The sequence below is a fragment of the Notothenia rossii genome (genome assembly GCF_949606895.1).
Source record: "Notothenia rossii genome assembly, chromosome: 8".
NCBI classification, from domain to species: domain Eukaryota; kingdom Metazoa; phylum Chordata; class Actinopteri; order Perciformes; family Nototheniidae; genus Notothenia; species Notothenia rossii.
The window spans coordinates 2378418-2393368 of NC_136906.1; the positions used below are offsets into that span (position 1 = coordinate 2378418).

General features: G+C 46.1%; 1 protein-coding gene across 1 annotated transcript; it reads left to right on the forward strand.

Annotated features, from left to right (window-relative positions):
* The first annotated feature begins 7659 nt into the window (after positions 1-7659).
* Positions 7660-10498, forward strand: LOC307016507 (ferritin, middle subunit). The gene is made up of 4 exons (XM_079645623.1): positions 7660-7960; positions 8810-8956; positions 9964-10089; positions 10191-10498. Exons 1-4 carry the CDS (start codon positions 7859-7861, stop codon positions 10344-10346), a joined length of 531 nt encoding a protein of 176 aa, XP_079501749.1. The 5' UTR covers positions 7660-7858; the 3' UTR covers positions 10347-10498.
* The last annotated feature ends 4453 nt before the right edge of the window (positions 10499-14951 follow it).

Consider the following 14951-nt stretch of genomic DNA (forward strand, 5'->3'; position numbering starts at 1 on the left):
GTCCCGGAACAGGGGGTGAGTTTGGGGGTGGGGGTGAATGTGGGGGGTCAGCAGGGGACACAGTCAGTGAATCGGGGGAAGTGACTGTCTGGTTTCTCCTAGACGATGCTGGGGGTCTAGGCCGCGGATGTGCATCGCCTCTGTATGGGGCCAGCCGGTCCCTGTGGAGGGCCACCCGTCTCCCTCTAGGCGGCAGCTGGACCCTATAGACCACCTCTCCCAGCTTTTCCAGCACCTCACAAGGGCCCACCCAGTGACAGTCCAACTTAGGGCACCGGCCCTTCTTTCTTCTTGGACTATACACCCACACCAGGTCCCCGGCCTTGAAGTCCCCCCCTCTAGCCCTCGTGTCATAGTTTCTTTTCTGTCTCATGCCCGCCTTCTGCAGCTGATCGCGGGCAAAGGCATGTGCTGACTCCATTCTATCCTGGAGCCTCCTGGCATATTCCGGTCCCGGAGGAACCGCTGGTGTGTCGGGGGGTCGGCCAAAAGCCATTTCTGCTGGTGTCCGCAGCTCTCGCCCCAGCATGAGCAGGGCCGGTGTGCATGAGGTGGACTCCTGCACAGCCGATCTGTAGGCCCAAAGAACAAGAGGGAGGTGCATGTCCCAATCACGCTGATGCTCCGCGGTGAGGATAGCGAGTTGTTTTCCCAGAGTCCTATTGAACCGTTCGACCAGTCCGTCACTCTGCGGGTGCAGAGGAGTAGTCCGCGTCTTTTGCATGCCCAGCCGGTCACACATAGCGGCGAACACCCTCGACTCAAAGTTTCTTCCTTGGTCGCTGTGAATGACCTCGGCCGCTCCAAATCTGGCAAACATGCCCTCCACCAGGGCACCTGCAACGGTCACCGCCTCCTGGTCTGGTATAGCATACGCCTCTGGCCATTTTGTAAAATAGTCCATGGCGGCCAGGACGTAACGGTTCCCCTTCTCTGTGCACGGGAATGGGCCCATTATGTCCACCGCCACCCTCTCCATCGGGGCCCCCACCGCTAGCTGCTGAAGCTGGGCACGTGACTGATCAGTGGGACCTTTGTACGCCGTACAAAGGTCGCAGCGGCGGCAGAAGTCCTCAACATCTCTCCTGAGCTGGCCCCAGTAACAGCTTTGGCGGAGTCGACGCAAGGTTTTGGAGACCCCAAAGTGTCCTGCCCCAGTAGTTCCATGGGAGGCCTTAAGCACTTCTTCCCTCAGCGCCCTGGGGACCACCACCTGCCACCTCTCCTCCCCCGTTGCAGGCTCTTTCCAGGCTCTCTGCAGCACTCCATCCTTCGTCCGGAGAGCCTCAAACTTTGCAACCAGTCCTTTGGTGGCAAGCGAGCACCCAGCAACTTCATTCCACAGTGGCTTTTGTCCTGACTCCACCCACCTCAGCACTGGCTGTAGGTCAGCATCCTCTTCCTGCCGCGCTCTCCATTCGGGTGAGTCGATGATCCGTGCACCTCTGCAGACCGGCTCGGCTGGTTTATGCCTGTGGTTTCGCTCCTCCTCTGCACAGAGCTCCTTTTCTTGGTCCTCTCTCTTTTCACAGTACCGACAGCCGCTGGGAGCACAGGGGCGCCGGGACAGGGCGTCAGCGTTGGTATGGCGAACCCCCGCCCTGTGCTCCACTGTGAAGACGTACGGCGCCAGTCCTTCTAGCCAGCGTGCAATCTGTCCCTCGGGCTCCTTGAAGGACATCAGCCACTGGAGGGCTGCGTGGTCAGTCCTCACTGTGAAGGACAGGCCACACAGGTAGTACCTGAAATGGCTGATTGCTCTCACAATTGCCAGCAACTCTCTGCGTGTCACACAATAGCGCCGTTCAGCTTTGTTGAAGGTTTTGCTGAAATACGCCACCACTTTTTCCCCCCCAGGCCCCACCTGGCTCAACACCGCCCCCATCCCGACGTCACTGGCGTCCGTATCCAGGACGAACGGTAGGCTGAGGTCTGGGGGAGTGAGGATGGGAGACTCCGTCAAGGCCTTCTTTAAAGAGCTGAAGGCCAGCTCACACTCTGGAGTCCAAGCAAAATCACAGTCTTTCTGTTGCAGGCGGAACAGGGGTGCAGCTATGCAAGAGAAGCCACGCACGAACCGCCTGTAGTACGACGCTAACCCAATGAAGCTCTTCAGCTCCCGCAGATTGATGGGGGCTGGCCAGTCCTTTACTGCCCGCACCTTCTCCTCCAGCGTGCTGATGCCCTCTCCTCCGACTCGGTGCCCCAGGAACTCCAACTCTCTCCTCAAGAAACAGCACTTGTCGGGGTGGAGCTTCAACCCCGCTGCTGCTATCCTCTGTAGAACCCGCCGCAGGGCTCCTAAAGCCGCCTGGAAGGAGCTACCATGGACCAGGATATCGTCCAGGTAGACCAGGCACTCCTGTCGGGGAACGTCAGCGAGCACCCTTTCCATCAGCCGCTCAAACGTGGCCGGAGCGTTGCACAGGCCGAAGGAGAGGACTCGAAACTGCCACAGCCCCCTCCCAGTGCAAAAAGCTGTCTTTGGTCTGGCTTCTGGGCTGAGGGGAACTTGCCAATACCCGCTGCGCAGGTCTAAAGAGGAGAACCAGGATGAGCCAGACACCAAGTCCAAACACTCATCTATGCGGGGCAGCGGGTATGAGTCTTTCTTGGTCACACTGTTCAGCGGTCTGTAGTCCACACAAAACCTCATCTTTGAACTCTTCTTCTTATTGACCATCACAACCCCCGAGGCCCAGGGGCTGTCAGAGGGCTCAATAATGCCAGCTGACAGCATCTCATCAATAGCGCTGTCTGCTGCTGTCTGATGGGCCAGGGGAAGGCGGCGGGGGCGTGTCTTGACGGGCCGTGCGTCGCCCGTGTCGATATCGTGCTGCACCAGGTGTGTCAGGCCCACTTCCTCTTCTGTCAGAGCAAAAATGTCCTTAAACTCCCACAGCACTTGCCACAGTTCCTCCCGCTGCTCGGGTTTTAAGTCATCACAGCTGCGTTTCCACACCTCCTTCACTGCCGCCCGTCTGTCCCCCTTTAGAGCTGCAGGTTGTTGTTCCGGGGCCGGGGGCCGTACATCAACTGGAGTACGGGGTGTGGGGTTGGGGCTGGGGTTAGCATTGATGACAGGGGGCATGGCTGCAGGGGGGGGGGTTTGGGGTGGGGGAAGTGTTTCAGTCACTCTTGATGTAGGTGGGTGTGGTGTCGTGGCAAGTGTGGGGTGCACCATTTCAACTGTGGGACCCCCTGGAAAGGCCAGCGTGTTCCTCCCCAGGTCTAGCACACAGCGTGCAACCCGCAGAAAGTCAAGTCCTAATATGCAGGAGTCCTGTACTGCCGCAACCCACACCTTAACAGACACTGACAGCCCCCCCACCTGTATAACCACCACCCCTCTCCCAAGCATAGGGGCTAGCTCACCGGTTACTGTTCGCAGTTTCACCAGAGTGGGTGTCAACCGTGTCCCCGCTGGGACCACGTCCGGTCTCATCAGTGTCGCTGTGGAGCCGGTGTCAACAAGGGCCGTCCATGGGGCCCCTGCCAGGGTGACGGGGACATGGCAGAAATCCCCCGCGTGAGTCCAGCCCACCACCCTCACAGACTCTGCGATGTCGTTTGCTTCTGGGGGAAGCGGAGCCCCGCTCCCCCCTCCGTGCAGCTGGGCTCTGTCCACTGGAGACCAGGCAGGATGGGACCCAACGGCGGGGGTCTGTGACGTCCCATTTACACAGACCCGGGGGCGTTTCCCTGAATATCAGCATTCATGGGGCACCTTGTGCTAATATGGCCGACCTGGCCGCACCCCCAACACACCAGAGGACCCCGACGAGGACGGTTGCTGCCCTGCGGCGATTGCAGTGCCATAGCACGGATTAGCTCAGTCAACTCAGCCGCCCATGCTGGTTTCTCTTGTCCTGGCTCCTCCTGTCTCACCGTTCTCACAACCGGGCCGCCTCCCGTGTGCGTGCTCTCTGCCGCCCCTCCTACAACCTCTCTCTCCAACGCCAGCTCCAGTGCTTCCTGCAGAGAGCGGGGATGTGCCAGTTGTGTCTGGACGCGCAGCTCCCTGGGGGTTATGGCCCGGATAAACTGGTCCCTAGCCAGCTCGCTCTGCACCTCAGGGGACATGTGGCTGTATGCCCTTCTCGCCAGGGTTTCAATGTCATTAGCCAATATGCGGAGCGGCTCACCCGGCTGTCTCTGTCTGCTTGACAGCTCCGAACGCAGCACCCCAGGCTGGCTGCATTGTCCAAACCGCCGCTTCAGAGCCCCAACCAAGGCCCCATAGTCAGTTCTTTCAGCCGGGCTGAGCAGTAGCAAACAGGATAAAGCTTCATCTGTAATACACAGGGCCAGCTGGAGCGCCTTATTGTCCTCAGACCAGCCCACAGCCCGTGATAACAGTTCAAATTGGGCATGGAAGGCTTCCCAGTCGGCTTTACCGTTGTATTTCGGTGTTTTAACTTGGAGCCGGGCGCCGCCATCATTGTTTACAACCGGCGCCGCGCCACTCCCGGGGGAGGTCCCTGCGCCGACGTGCCGCTTCCCGCCGGCCGAGTCGAAACCGGCAGCAGCATTTAATTCACGCCATAAATTGTCTTCTGAGTCACGCCATAAGCCATCCATCTCCTCCTTGACTTTCGGACGAGCTCCGGTCCGGTTCATCTGTGCTTCCATTATTTACCGGCCGATGAAGCAGAGCTAACGTTAGCCGAGTCAGTGCTAGCTGCGGCTACCGGCGATTAGCGGATAAAACTCTGTTTTTTGTTGTTGTTTTTTTTTACTTCTGACACCAATGTAACGTCCACCCGGACGTGTCGGAATGACGAGTGAAGCGTTCTCAAGTTAAACAGGTTTATTAACAACCAACGGCTCTCATCCGTCCTTTCTCACTCTCTCTCCTCTCGCGCCAACCTCTCACTCACCTGCACGCGCCCACCCAGACACACACACACCAAACCCTCTGCTCCCCAACCCCGCCCCTACCTGCTCTCCTCACAGAAGCCTGACACAAACAGTTAACAGAACACTTGAACAATAAATGCAGATCGCTACAAAATGTAAAGTCGACAGACTTCTAGTGTTATCGCCATGGGTTATCGCGGCTAATTGTATCTACCTTGACACTTAATTCTGCGGCGTAATTAACGTGATTAACTGTATACGCGACGTATAAAGTACGAATAAACCAAATGGGAGAGCCGGAATGTAGAACGATAGATTCCTGTAGATTCCTCTCAAATCCAGCCCACGCCCTCCCCCCCTGTCCTCAGTCTCAGCAATCTCGGCCAATCAGCGGGCGGTGCGTCTGCTGTCGGTTAACTGATGGATACGGGCTCCAATCAGGTTTGAGCTCTGGGTGATTGACGATATTGCTGTCCAATCAAAAAGTGATGGATTGGGATAGGAGGTTTACGGTTTAAGAAGGTAGCCCTCCTTTTCATCCTCGTGTATTACTAAAACAGTACCTGCAAAGTTCGTTTTAATACCCTCCACAATCTATATTTTCCACAATAAACTGTATCATTACAGCACTACTTTCACAGAAAAATAGAACTATAACTGCATTTTGTAAAACACAATAGTACAATGATAATTAATCATGGTTGTTTCCCTGTTTATGAAGAGAAACCTCAATCTCAGAAACCATAGACATGTGTTTATAATCAACATTATTTTATCTTTTAATCCTCACATTCACATCTTTACTATCTCACTGACCATTAACATAGGCTAGCACAGACTTGGCTTAACCCTTTTCAATGTTTCCATCTCTTGGCAGCGCTGTAGAACACTTTCACATGAACAAATAGTTACTGAGGCAAACTGTGTGAATGTGTAACTTTCACTTCACCAGCTTATTTCCACAGTGTCTTTCCTTCCATCTTAAAACACAACAAAGAAGAAATCAGTAGTTTGGTAGACTTTTTTTTTATAAAAGTAGAAAACTACAAAGAACAAATGCAAGAAAAAACCCAAACTGGAGGCTGTGTCTTCTTCTGTGTCCATCCTGTCAGAGGGACCTTTCCTCCGCTCCTCGTCCTCAGGTTACTCCCTTTAAATGTCCTCCTTTTCATTTGTTTTCTTCTCTGTAGGTTTCTAGGGGCTTAGGGCGAAAGGTAAATCCCTCTGACACGCATTTTTACAATTTGGGTTGATATTAGCTTGGCTTTTGTTTTAATCTGAATTATTTGCTCGTTCTGACGATGTCTTCCTCACAAAGGATAGTCCCTCCATAAGCTGAAAGATAAAAAAAAAATCATTACTAACAAATGAATAAAGTTCCTATTAATATGAACATGCCTGAAACTTGCCTAGTTCAAATGCAGACTCAAATTATCCATAATTACGAGTTATGAATAATGAAGAAGAATATTAATCAAATACAGATGGATACAGTTCAAATACTCAACCTTAGTAAAAGTATCATAGCATGATAAACACATCATAACAAGTAATATTACTGACAGCCTGTGTTGCAACTTGAGTGTATGCACCATGTCAGTCATCTTAGCTCATGAATAGGGTCAATCATATACATTACAAAAAGAACACATGGGCTTTAAACCAAATTCATCAGTGTGCGTTAATAAACCATGTTAACATGGTGAGTATAGGAGTAAATACAAAGTAAGTATTTTGTTTTCAAATACACTGTGTTTGTTACCTCAGGCTGTACTCTGGGTTTGTGTGTGTCTGCAGCAGCTCTCTGATCTCCTCAGGAGGGTCCAGACCATGAAGCTCTGCCCGCTCCCATCTGTGCAGCCGGCTGATCCCTGGAGAACAAAGACAGGTTTGATCAATGAGTCAGTGCTTTGTGTGATGAAAAGTTGCAGATTAAATCAACAATACTGATTTGTGCATTAATTAGGGCTTTCACACCAACGCCATTCCCGTTCTAGCTCCGTGCTAGAGCGTTTCTGGTTCGGAAGCGGTTTTTCTTTTCAGCTCCCGTTTTGTTCACACCGCACAGAGCCCGACTGGTGCTGCCTCTGCTGCGTCATGACGTCACCGTTTACGTCGCTGATTTTCTATCCAACGGCGCTCACAACAACAACAACAACAACAACAAGCTAGTCTCTGTGACCTTTTTACCAGTGCTGGACTATGGTGATCTGATCTGAATGCACCTGCCAATTTGGACCTGATCAAGTTAGATGCCGCCTATCACAGTGCGCTGAGATTTGTTACAAACTGTAAAGCACTTACTCATCACTGTACCCTGTATGCCAGGGCAAGTTTGCCTTCACTAACTGTTCAGTCATTGGTACATGTTTATCTATAAAGCCATGTTGGGTAAACTACCAACTTATATGTGCTCTTTGATCTCACAGAGAGTGGCAAGTAGCTATTGCCTGAGATCCCAGGATGTGTTTTAATAACATGTGCCAAGTGCTAGGACTGTTTTAGGTACTCAAGCTTTTATGTGTACAGCCCCTCTAGCTTGGAACATAATATTTCAAGTTAAAATGTGCAAAAAAAAAGATGAATATAATTAAATTAATTATAATAAAAAATATGTATATAACATGCATATAAACTTGATGTCAAAACTGCTGAGTCATTGTCACCAGTCTGAAGAGAGAACGCTTAGTCACCGTCACGTGATCTCCAAAGCTCACCGATTGGAGGAGACGCGCAGTGACGCCACGACCCCCGTCTGGTATAAATACAGGAAGCGACTCAACTACCATTTCACACTTGAGAAGAAACAGAGAAACAGTTCTTGCTTCAACAGTGTTTGAACGGAACTTTTCCTTCATCTCGATCTGAATTCGAACTGAAATCCATTCCGGACACACAGGAAAAAACCTCTGCTTCAATTTGCACTACCGAAGAGTCTTTGTAAGCTTTATTTTTGTACTGTTTTGTTAAGAAAAACAGCGAAGAAACGCCAGTTGAGATGGATTCCCAGGTGAGACAGAACTACCACCGCGACTGCGAGGCGGCTGTTAACCGAATGCTGAACATGGAGCTGTTCGCCTCCTACTCCTACACCTCCATGGTAAGAAACACTCTTTTTACACCGTTACATGTTAATTGTGTGCCTGTATTATGAGTAAACAACGTGGCGTCACAGGGAAACCACGTACAAATACAAGATAGCAGACTATTGTTTTACAGATTTCATCATAAAATCACAGAATCCCTGTTTTAAGCTAACATGCATTAGCATAACCTAAAGGCTGCAGACTACATTCTTCTCACTTCTGTTAAACTGTCTTTAGATTACAGACCCTCCTCTGTTTCTACCTCAGACTGAACGGGTATGACTGACTTTAACTAACCACACACACCTGTGTCATTCATGGAGAAACACTGCTTTAGTCTAGTTGGTAACAGCCAGCTTACTAGTCAGAGAAAAATGTCCAGTAATTAAAGTAATGGCTCACTTATCATGTTTAGTAAAACTTGGAACTAAATTCTTCCTTAAACTACATTTTCTTTTACTTAAATGTAACGGCCAATATTGTAATTTACATATAAAAACACATGCTGATATGATGCAGTACTTTTAATCTAATGTTGCAAACGGTACTCTTTATTTTTGATGCTTGTGTACTTTTACTTTTAAAATCAGTACTTTTACTTGTAATTTTCGTATTTTAAGATGATAGTATTCCTACTTCTACCTAAGTAATGGATCTAGATACTGCTTCTATTTCTGACTGTTCTATTCCCTGTCCACAATTCAGTACAAATATTGCTGTGTCATGCTTACGCTGGTTGTTCTCACCACCCTGAAATCATGACTCATGTTTCTGTCTGCCCTCGGCTCATAACGAGCGTTTATCTCGACCTGCTCTGTGTGTAACGACCGGTCTGTTCTCTAACCACTGTCTTCTGTCTGCAGGCCTTTTATTTCTCCCGTGACGACGTGGCCCTGCCCGGCTTCGCTCACTTCTTCAAGGAGAACAGCGAGGAGGAGCGGGAGCACGCCGACAAGCTGCTCACCTTCCAGAACAGCCGAGGAGGACGCATCTTCCTGCAGGACATCAAGGTAAATATCTGTTCTGAACGTCATGTCTGCAGGACGTCTACGATAACACTGTAATGGTCAGATCAAGTCTGAAATGCTCCTTGCATCCCAGCTGCTCCATGTGTAACATCAACAGACAAACATCAAGACACATTTAGCATCACAGCAGGATCAGTGAGAGGAAACCTGCTCAAAGAGCCTTCTGCCTTTTAGTCAAGGTGAGCGTCTTGTTAGGACAAAATGTCTGCCGGACGCACCCTGAGATAGCCTACCAGATAAACTGCTGAGTCACTCAATCCACCCACATCCTGTTTATGCAACTAAACATAACTAACTAAGAAGCAGAGGCTGTTGAACTCAGTACACCATGAACAACTTCAACTGCAGTATTTAGAGTTTAAATTCTCTTATTTTGGTCATTTGTTTACCCTAAATCTCAACATCCTAGTGCCGTTAAAGCCACAGATTTCATTGGCTCTCGCCTCAGGTGACTTGGTAGCGACGTGAGAAAGCTTATTTAGACCGGTGGGGTTCATTTATCCAACTATATGTACCATAATGCAACGGGGCGTTGACTTGCTGGCTTGGAAAAATACAGAATATTTCCATTTGCACCTCGTCCTGTTTTCAAGCTTTATTGTACAGGACTGATCTTAATATGTTGGTATGTATATTGACATGTCGTCTAATGGATTAAATGTACTTTAAAGGGGTTTTATTCTTGTTACAGCAGCTTGTGAATAAGACTTTGGGCTTGAGTACAACATATAATTAAATGCATATCAAAAAAGTACATTAACATATATTTTTTAATGTCTTTTTATGTAAACATGAGAAACTAGTGTGCTTAAATGAAGAAAGCCGTGATGTGGACTGAAAGTGCATACGGGTTATTATAAAGGGACAAACTTAGTGGTAGCTTTCCTAAATCTGTCTTAAAATCAACATGTTTCTCACTTATTTAAAACTGAGGCTCTTTGTGCTTCATGTACCCTCCCCCTCTAACTGGTGTTGTTCCCTCGTTACAGAAGCCAGAGCGAGACGAGTGGGGCACGGGTCTGGAGGCCATGCAGGCTGCTCTGCAGCTGGAGAAGAACGTGAACCAGGCTCTGCTGGATCTGCACAAACTGGCCTCAGACCACGCCGACCCTCATGTGAGTAACACCGGCTGAACACGAGGAACTACACACTGATGATCTCTGGGATTCAACGTCTCTGACGCTTTAGTTGTGAACGTTCTCTCTCTCCTCCTCAGATGTGTGACTTCCTGGAGACTCACTACCTGAACGAGCAGGTCGAGTCCATGAAGAAGCTCGGAGACTTCATCTCTAATCTGAGCAGAATGGACTCCAACACCAACAAGATGGCCGAGTACCTGTTCGACAAGCACACCATGGGGGGGAAGAACTGAACTCACCTGAGAGATCACAGCTGACCCTCAGAGTTCACCTGATCTGATAATGTGTAGATGATCATGTTTGACTACATTACCCATAATCCTCCTCTCGTGTGACACTTTTAACATGGAAGTTTCTGATAACTGAATAAACCTTTTGAGCTGGATTCTGTCTTCTGTCATGTGACTTGTTCTCATTTTAAAAGAAGGTATCTTTTAAACCATGTAAGCTTTTAAGTTTGAATGGTACATTTAAGCGCTCACGACAGGCCGCGGTATATGTTCATTATATCACAGCTAAGGGGCGTGGTTCAACCCCCTTAGCTGTGATATAATGAGCATATACCACGGCCTGAAGTGAGCTATTGCTTTTATAAAACGGTTACCAAGAGTGGCAATATGAAAGAAATACAAACTCTAATTTAAATAGTTTTTATTAGTAAATGTTCAAAATAAAATGGTCTCTCCTTTGCCTTCTGCACAAAACATAGTGCGAGGTGGTTGCTATGCAACAACACTAACAGCTAGCGACGAACAAAGACAGAGAGCATTGATCCATTATTTGGCTGTTTATTTACATTAATGTGTATGTTGCTGTTTATTGTGCAGACACTGAAAAACTGTCCAGCATCAGTAGCATGGCTTACGAGGTTACTTGTTGAGGTTCTTCTAGGCCAGGGTTCGGCAACCTTTTTGACCAAAAGAGCCATTTTGCTCCTTTTTCTCCCAAATGTTTTTGTCTGGAGCCGCAAAACATATTTTATAGCTTGATAGCTAATGAAGTTGTATTTTTATATCAGACAAAAACTACAGTCTTTTTGCATTTATTAGGCTATTTATTACATTATATAAAACTGTTAACCTCTAATAAGAAACAAAGAACTCATAAGGAGAATTACAAATAATACACAGGCCTACTTTAAAATAAATCAAACACAGCACTTGGGGAGTCCTCTGAACATTTGAAGGAAAACAAATATTATTAAAATGGGCCCACTTTGAAATAAATAAAACATATAGCTGCACCCTAAAAAGAGTTAAAGGTAGGGTAGGTAAGAATGGAGGGCTACGGCTTCCAGAGATGAATTTTTGTATGTATTTATTGTCAAAGCATTTAATATATTCATTGCTATCGGGACGTTAAGAGCATTCCATGGTAAATAACAAAAAGTGTTTTCTGAAATAAATGACATACCCCATTGAATTATGACTGAAGATCGTCAGCTGTCTTCCTCTCCCGTGTTGTTCCTCGATACGTAAAGGCTGCAGCACCTTTGACAACTTCTCTCTACATATCAAACATACCGGTAAACCAGCATCGTTTGCTGTGAAAGCATAACTCTGTCCACACAGAATTAAATCCTGTGTTCCTCCGGTACTTTTCTTTGATTTATCCATAGTTCGCTCATCGAGCCGGGGGTCCCCGCGCGAGTGCCTCCAAGAAAAAAGGCGCTCGCACGGGACCGTAGCAGGATGTGACGCATATTTTAGTTGACCTAATTAAAACCGTTTTGTTTTTTATTTATGTGTCACAGTATCACCTCAAAATACAAGATACGAAACATTTTCAACCATGCAACAAAATAAAAATAGTCCTTCAAGTACTTTTATTTTATTTCCTTCTTATTTTTGTCTAAGCTCAGAGCCCGTTGGCCGCGAGTTGCCGACCCCTGCCCTAGTAGGACAGTAGGGTATAATGAGTTATTTAAGGTAAGATGTCGCCTGCCCATTAAGGGCTTTGTAGGCGAGAAGAAGAATTTTAAATTCTATCCTGTGTTCTATAGGGAGCCAGTGTAAGGCAGCCAGAACAGGAGTAATGTGGTCCCTTTTCCTAACTCTGGTTAGTACACGAGCTGCAGCATTTTGAATCAGCTGAAGCGACTTGACTGACTTCTTGGTACACCCTGATAATAAGGAGTTACAATAATCCAGCCTTGAAGTAACAAATGCATGGACTAGTTTCTCTGCATCGTTTTGAGGCAAGATATGCCTGATTTTTGCAATGTTACGTAGATGGAAGTAGGCGGTCCTTGAAATTGATTTTATGTGGGTGTTAAAGGATAAATCCTGATCAAATATAACACCAAGATTCCTTACAGTCTCACTGGAGGCCAAATTAATGCCATCCATAGTTAGTATATCTTTAGATAATTTGTTTCGTAGATTCTTCAGGCCAAGTACAATAACTTCAGTTTTGGTCGTGTTTAACATCAAAAAGAATTAAGGTCATCCACGTTTTTAAGTCCTTGAGGCAGTCTTGAATTTTATTTAGATGATTAATTTCATCAGGCTTGATTGATAAATATAGTTGAGTATCATCCGCATAACAATGAAAGTTTACAGAATGATTCCTTATAATATTGCCTAACGGAAGCATATATAGTGTGAACAAAATAGGTCCGAGCACTGAGCCCTGTGGCACTCCATGGCTAACTTTGGTTTGCGTGGAAGATTCATCGTTGACACGTACAAACTGAGAGCGTTCAGATAGATAGGACCTAAACCAGCCTAAAGCAGTTCCCTGTATGCCAACTAAGTGCTCTAGTCTTTGCAATAGGATATCATGGTCGATAGTATCAAATGCAGCACTAAGATCGAGCAAGACAAGAATAGAGACAAGTCCCTTGTCAGAGGCTATTAGAATGTCATTAGTGACTTTAACCAGAGCTGTCTCTGTGCTATGTTGTGTTCTAAAGTCAGACTGAAAATCTTCAAATAAATCATAGTTTTTTAAGTAATCACACAGCTGTTTTGTGACTGCTTTCTCAAGAATTTTTGAGAGGAACGGAAGATTAGAAATAGGTCTATAGTTGGCTAAAACCTCTGGATCGAGGTTGTGCTTTTTAAGAAGCGGTTTTATCACTGCTACTTTGAATGATTGTGGAACATAGCCTGATAATAAAGACATATTCATAATATTTAATAAAGAAGTGCTAATTAATGGAAAAACTTCTTTTAACAGCTTAGTTGGAATCGGGTCTAAGATACACGTTGATGGTTTAGAAGAGAGAATCATTGAATTTAATTGTTCAAGGTTTATGGCTGAAAAGCATTCTAGTTTACTATCTAGTGTAATATTAGAACTTACGTTTCCGGGAGCTGTTGATAACACTATACTGGTCAAAGGCAAGAGGTCATTGATTTTGTTTCTAAGAGTAACAATTTTATCGTTAAAAAAGCACATAAAATCATTACTACTGAGTGCTATGGGAATAGAAGGCTCAGTCGAGCTGTGGCTCTCTGTCAGCCTGGCTACAGTGCTGAAAAGAAATCTTGCATTATTCTTATTCTCATCTATTAATGAAGAGTAGTATGCTGCTCTCGCTTTACGCAGTGCTTTCTTATATTCATTGAGAGTAATATGCCAAATTAAATGAGATTCTTCAAGTTTAGTGGAACGCCATATCCTTTCAAGTTGTCTCGACTTTTGCTTTATTTTGCGGGTTTGGGCATTATGCCATGGAGCTAATCTATGTTGTTTTATTTTCTTCTTTTTCAAAGGAGCAATAGAGTCTAATTTTATTCGCAGCGCATCTGTAGCACTATCAACAACATGATCAATTTGGGGTGGTGTACATTTTGTATAAGTTTCCTCCCCTACATGCAGACATGCTATCGAGTTAAGTATTGGTGGAATCTCTTCCTTAAATTTGGCTATAGCACTAACAGATAGGTTTCTGCTGCAGGAGCTTTTGACTAATGCTTTGTAGTCTAGTAACAGTACTTCAAAAGTTACTAAGAAATGGTCGGATAAAGCAGGATTATGCGGTTCGACTAATAGTTGCTCAATTTTAATACCATAAGTCAGAACAAGGTGGAGAGTGTGATTATAGCAGTGGGTTGGTTTATTTACACTCTGACAGAAACCAACAGAATCTAATATAGAGTTAAATGCAACAGTAAGGCTATTTTTATCATCGTCAACATGAATATTAAAGTCACCTACGATAATTACTTTATCTGTTTTAAGAACCAAAGCTGATAAAAACTCAGAGAATTCTGATAAGAATTCTGAATAAGGACCTGGTGCACGGTACACTGTAACAAATAAGATTGGCTGCAAAGTTTTCCAGGTCGGATGCGTAAGACTGAAAATGAGGCTTTCAAAGGAGGTATAATTTAATTTTTGTTTAGTATTGATCAGTAAACTTGAGTCAAAGATTGCTGCAACTCCACCTCCTCGGCCCGTGCCTAGGGCAATATGAGTATTGATATGGCTGGGTGGAGTGGCCTCATTTATGCTGACATATTCTTCATGTCTCAACCAAGTTTCAGTGAGACAGCATATATCAATATTATAATCTGATATTAAATCATTTACCAGTATTGCTTTAGATGCTAGAGATCTTATGTTTAATAGACCACATTTAATCTGCCTGTTTTGTTGCACTGTAGTAGTTGTTACATTTACTTTTATTAGGTTATTATGTATGACGCCTCTATTAGGTTTTACCTTAAATTGTCCTTGGGCAGACACACACACCGTTAATATTGGGTATTTTAGTGGGTTCGGGATTCCTATGGATGACTGCCTAGGAGAGAGCGCAGAGAAGCGTGTAAGACTGCGACTCTGCCTCCTGGTCTCAACTCCAGTTTGTCATGGATTAAGTCCACAGAGCC

Coding starts and splice junctions, on each gene's coding strand:
- LOC307016507 (XM_079645623.1), top strand. CDS start 7,859: ATGGATTCCCAGGTGAGACAGAACTACCACCGCGACTGCGAGGCGGCT. Junction 7,961..8,809: donor CCTACTCCTACACCTCCATG/GTAAGAAACACT, acceptor TTCTGTCTGCAG/GCCTTTTATTTCTCCCGTGA. Junction 10,090..10,190: donor CAGACCACGCCGACCCTCAT/GTGAGTAACACC, acceptor TCTCCTCCTCAG/ATGTGTGACTTCCTGGAGAC.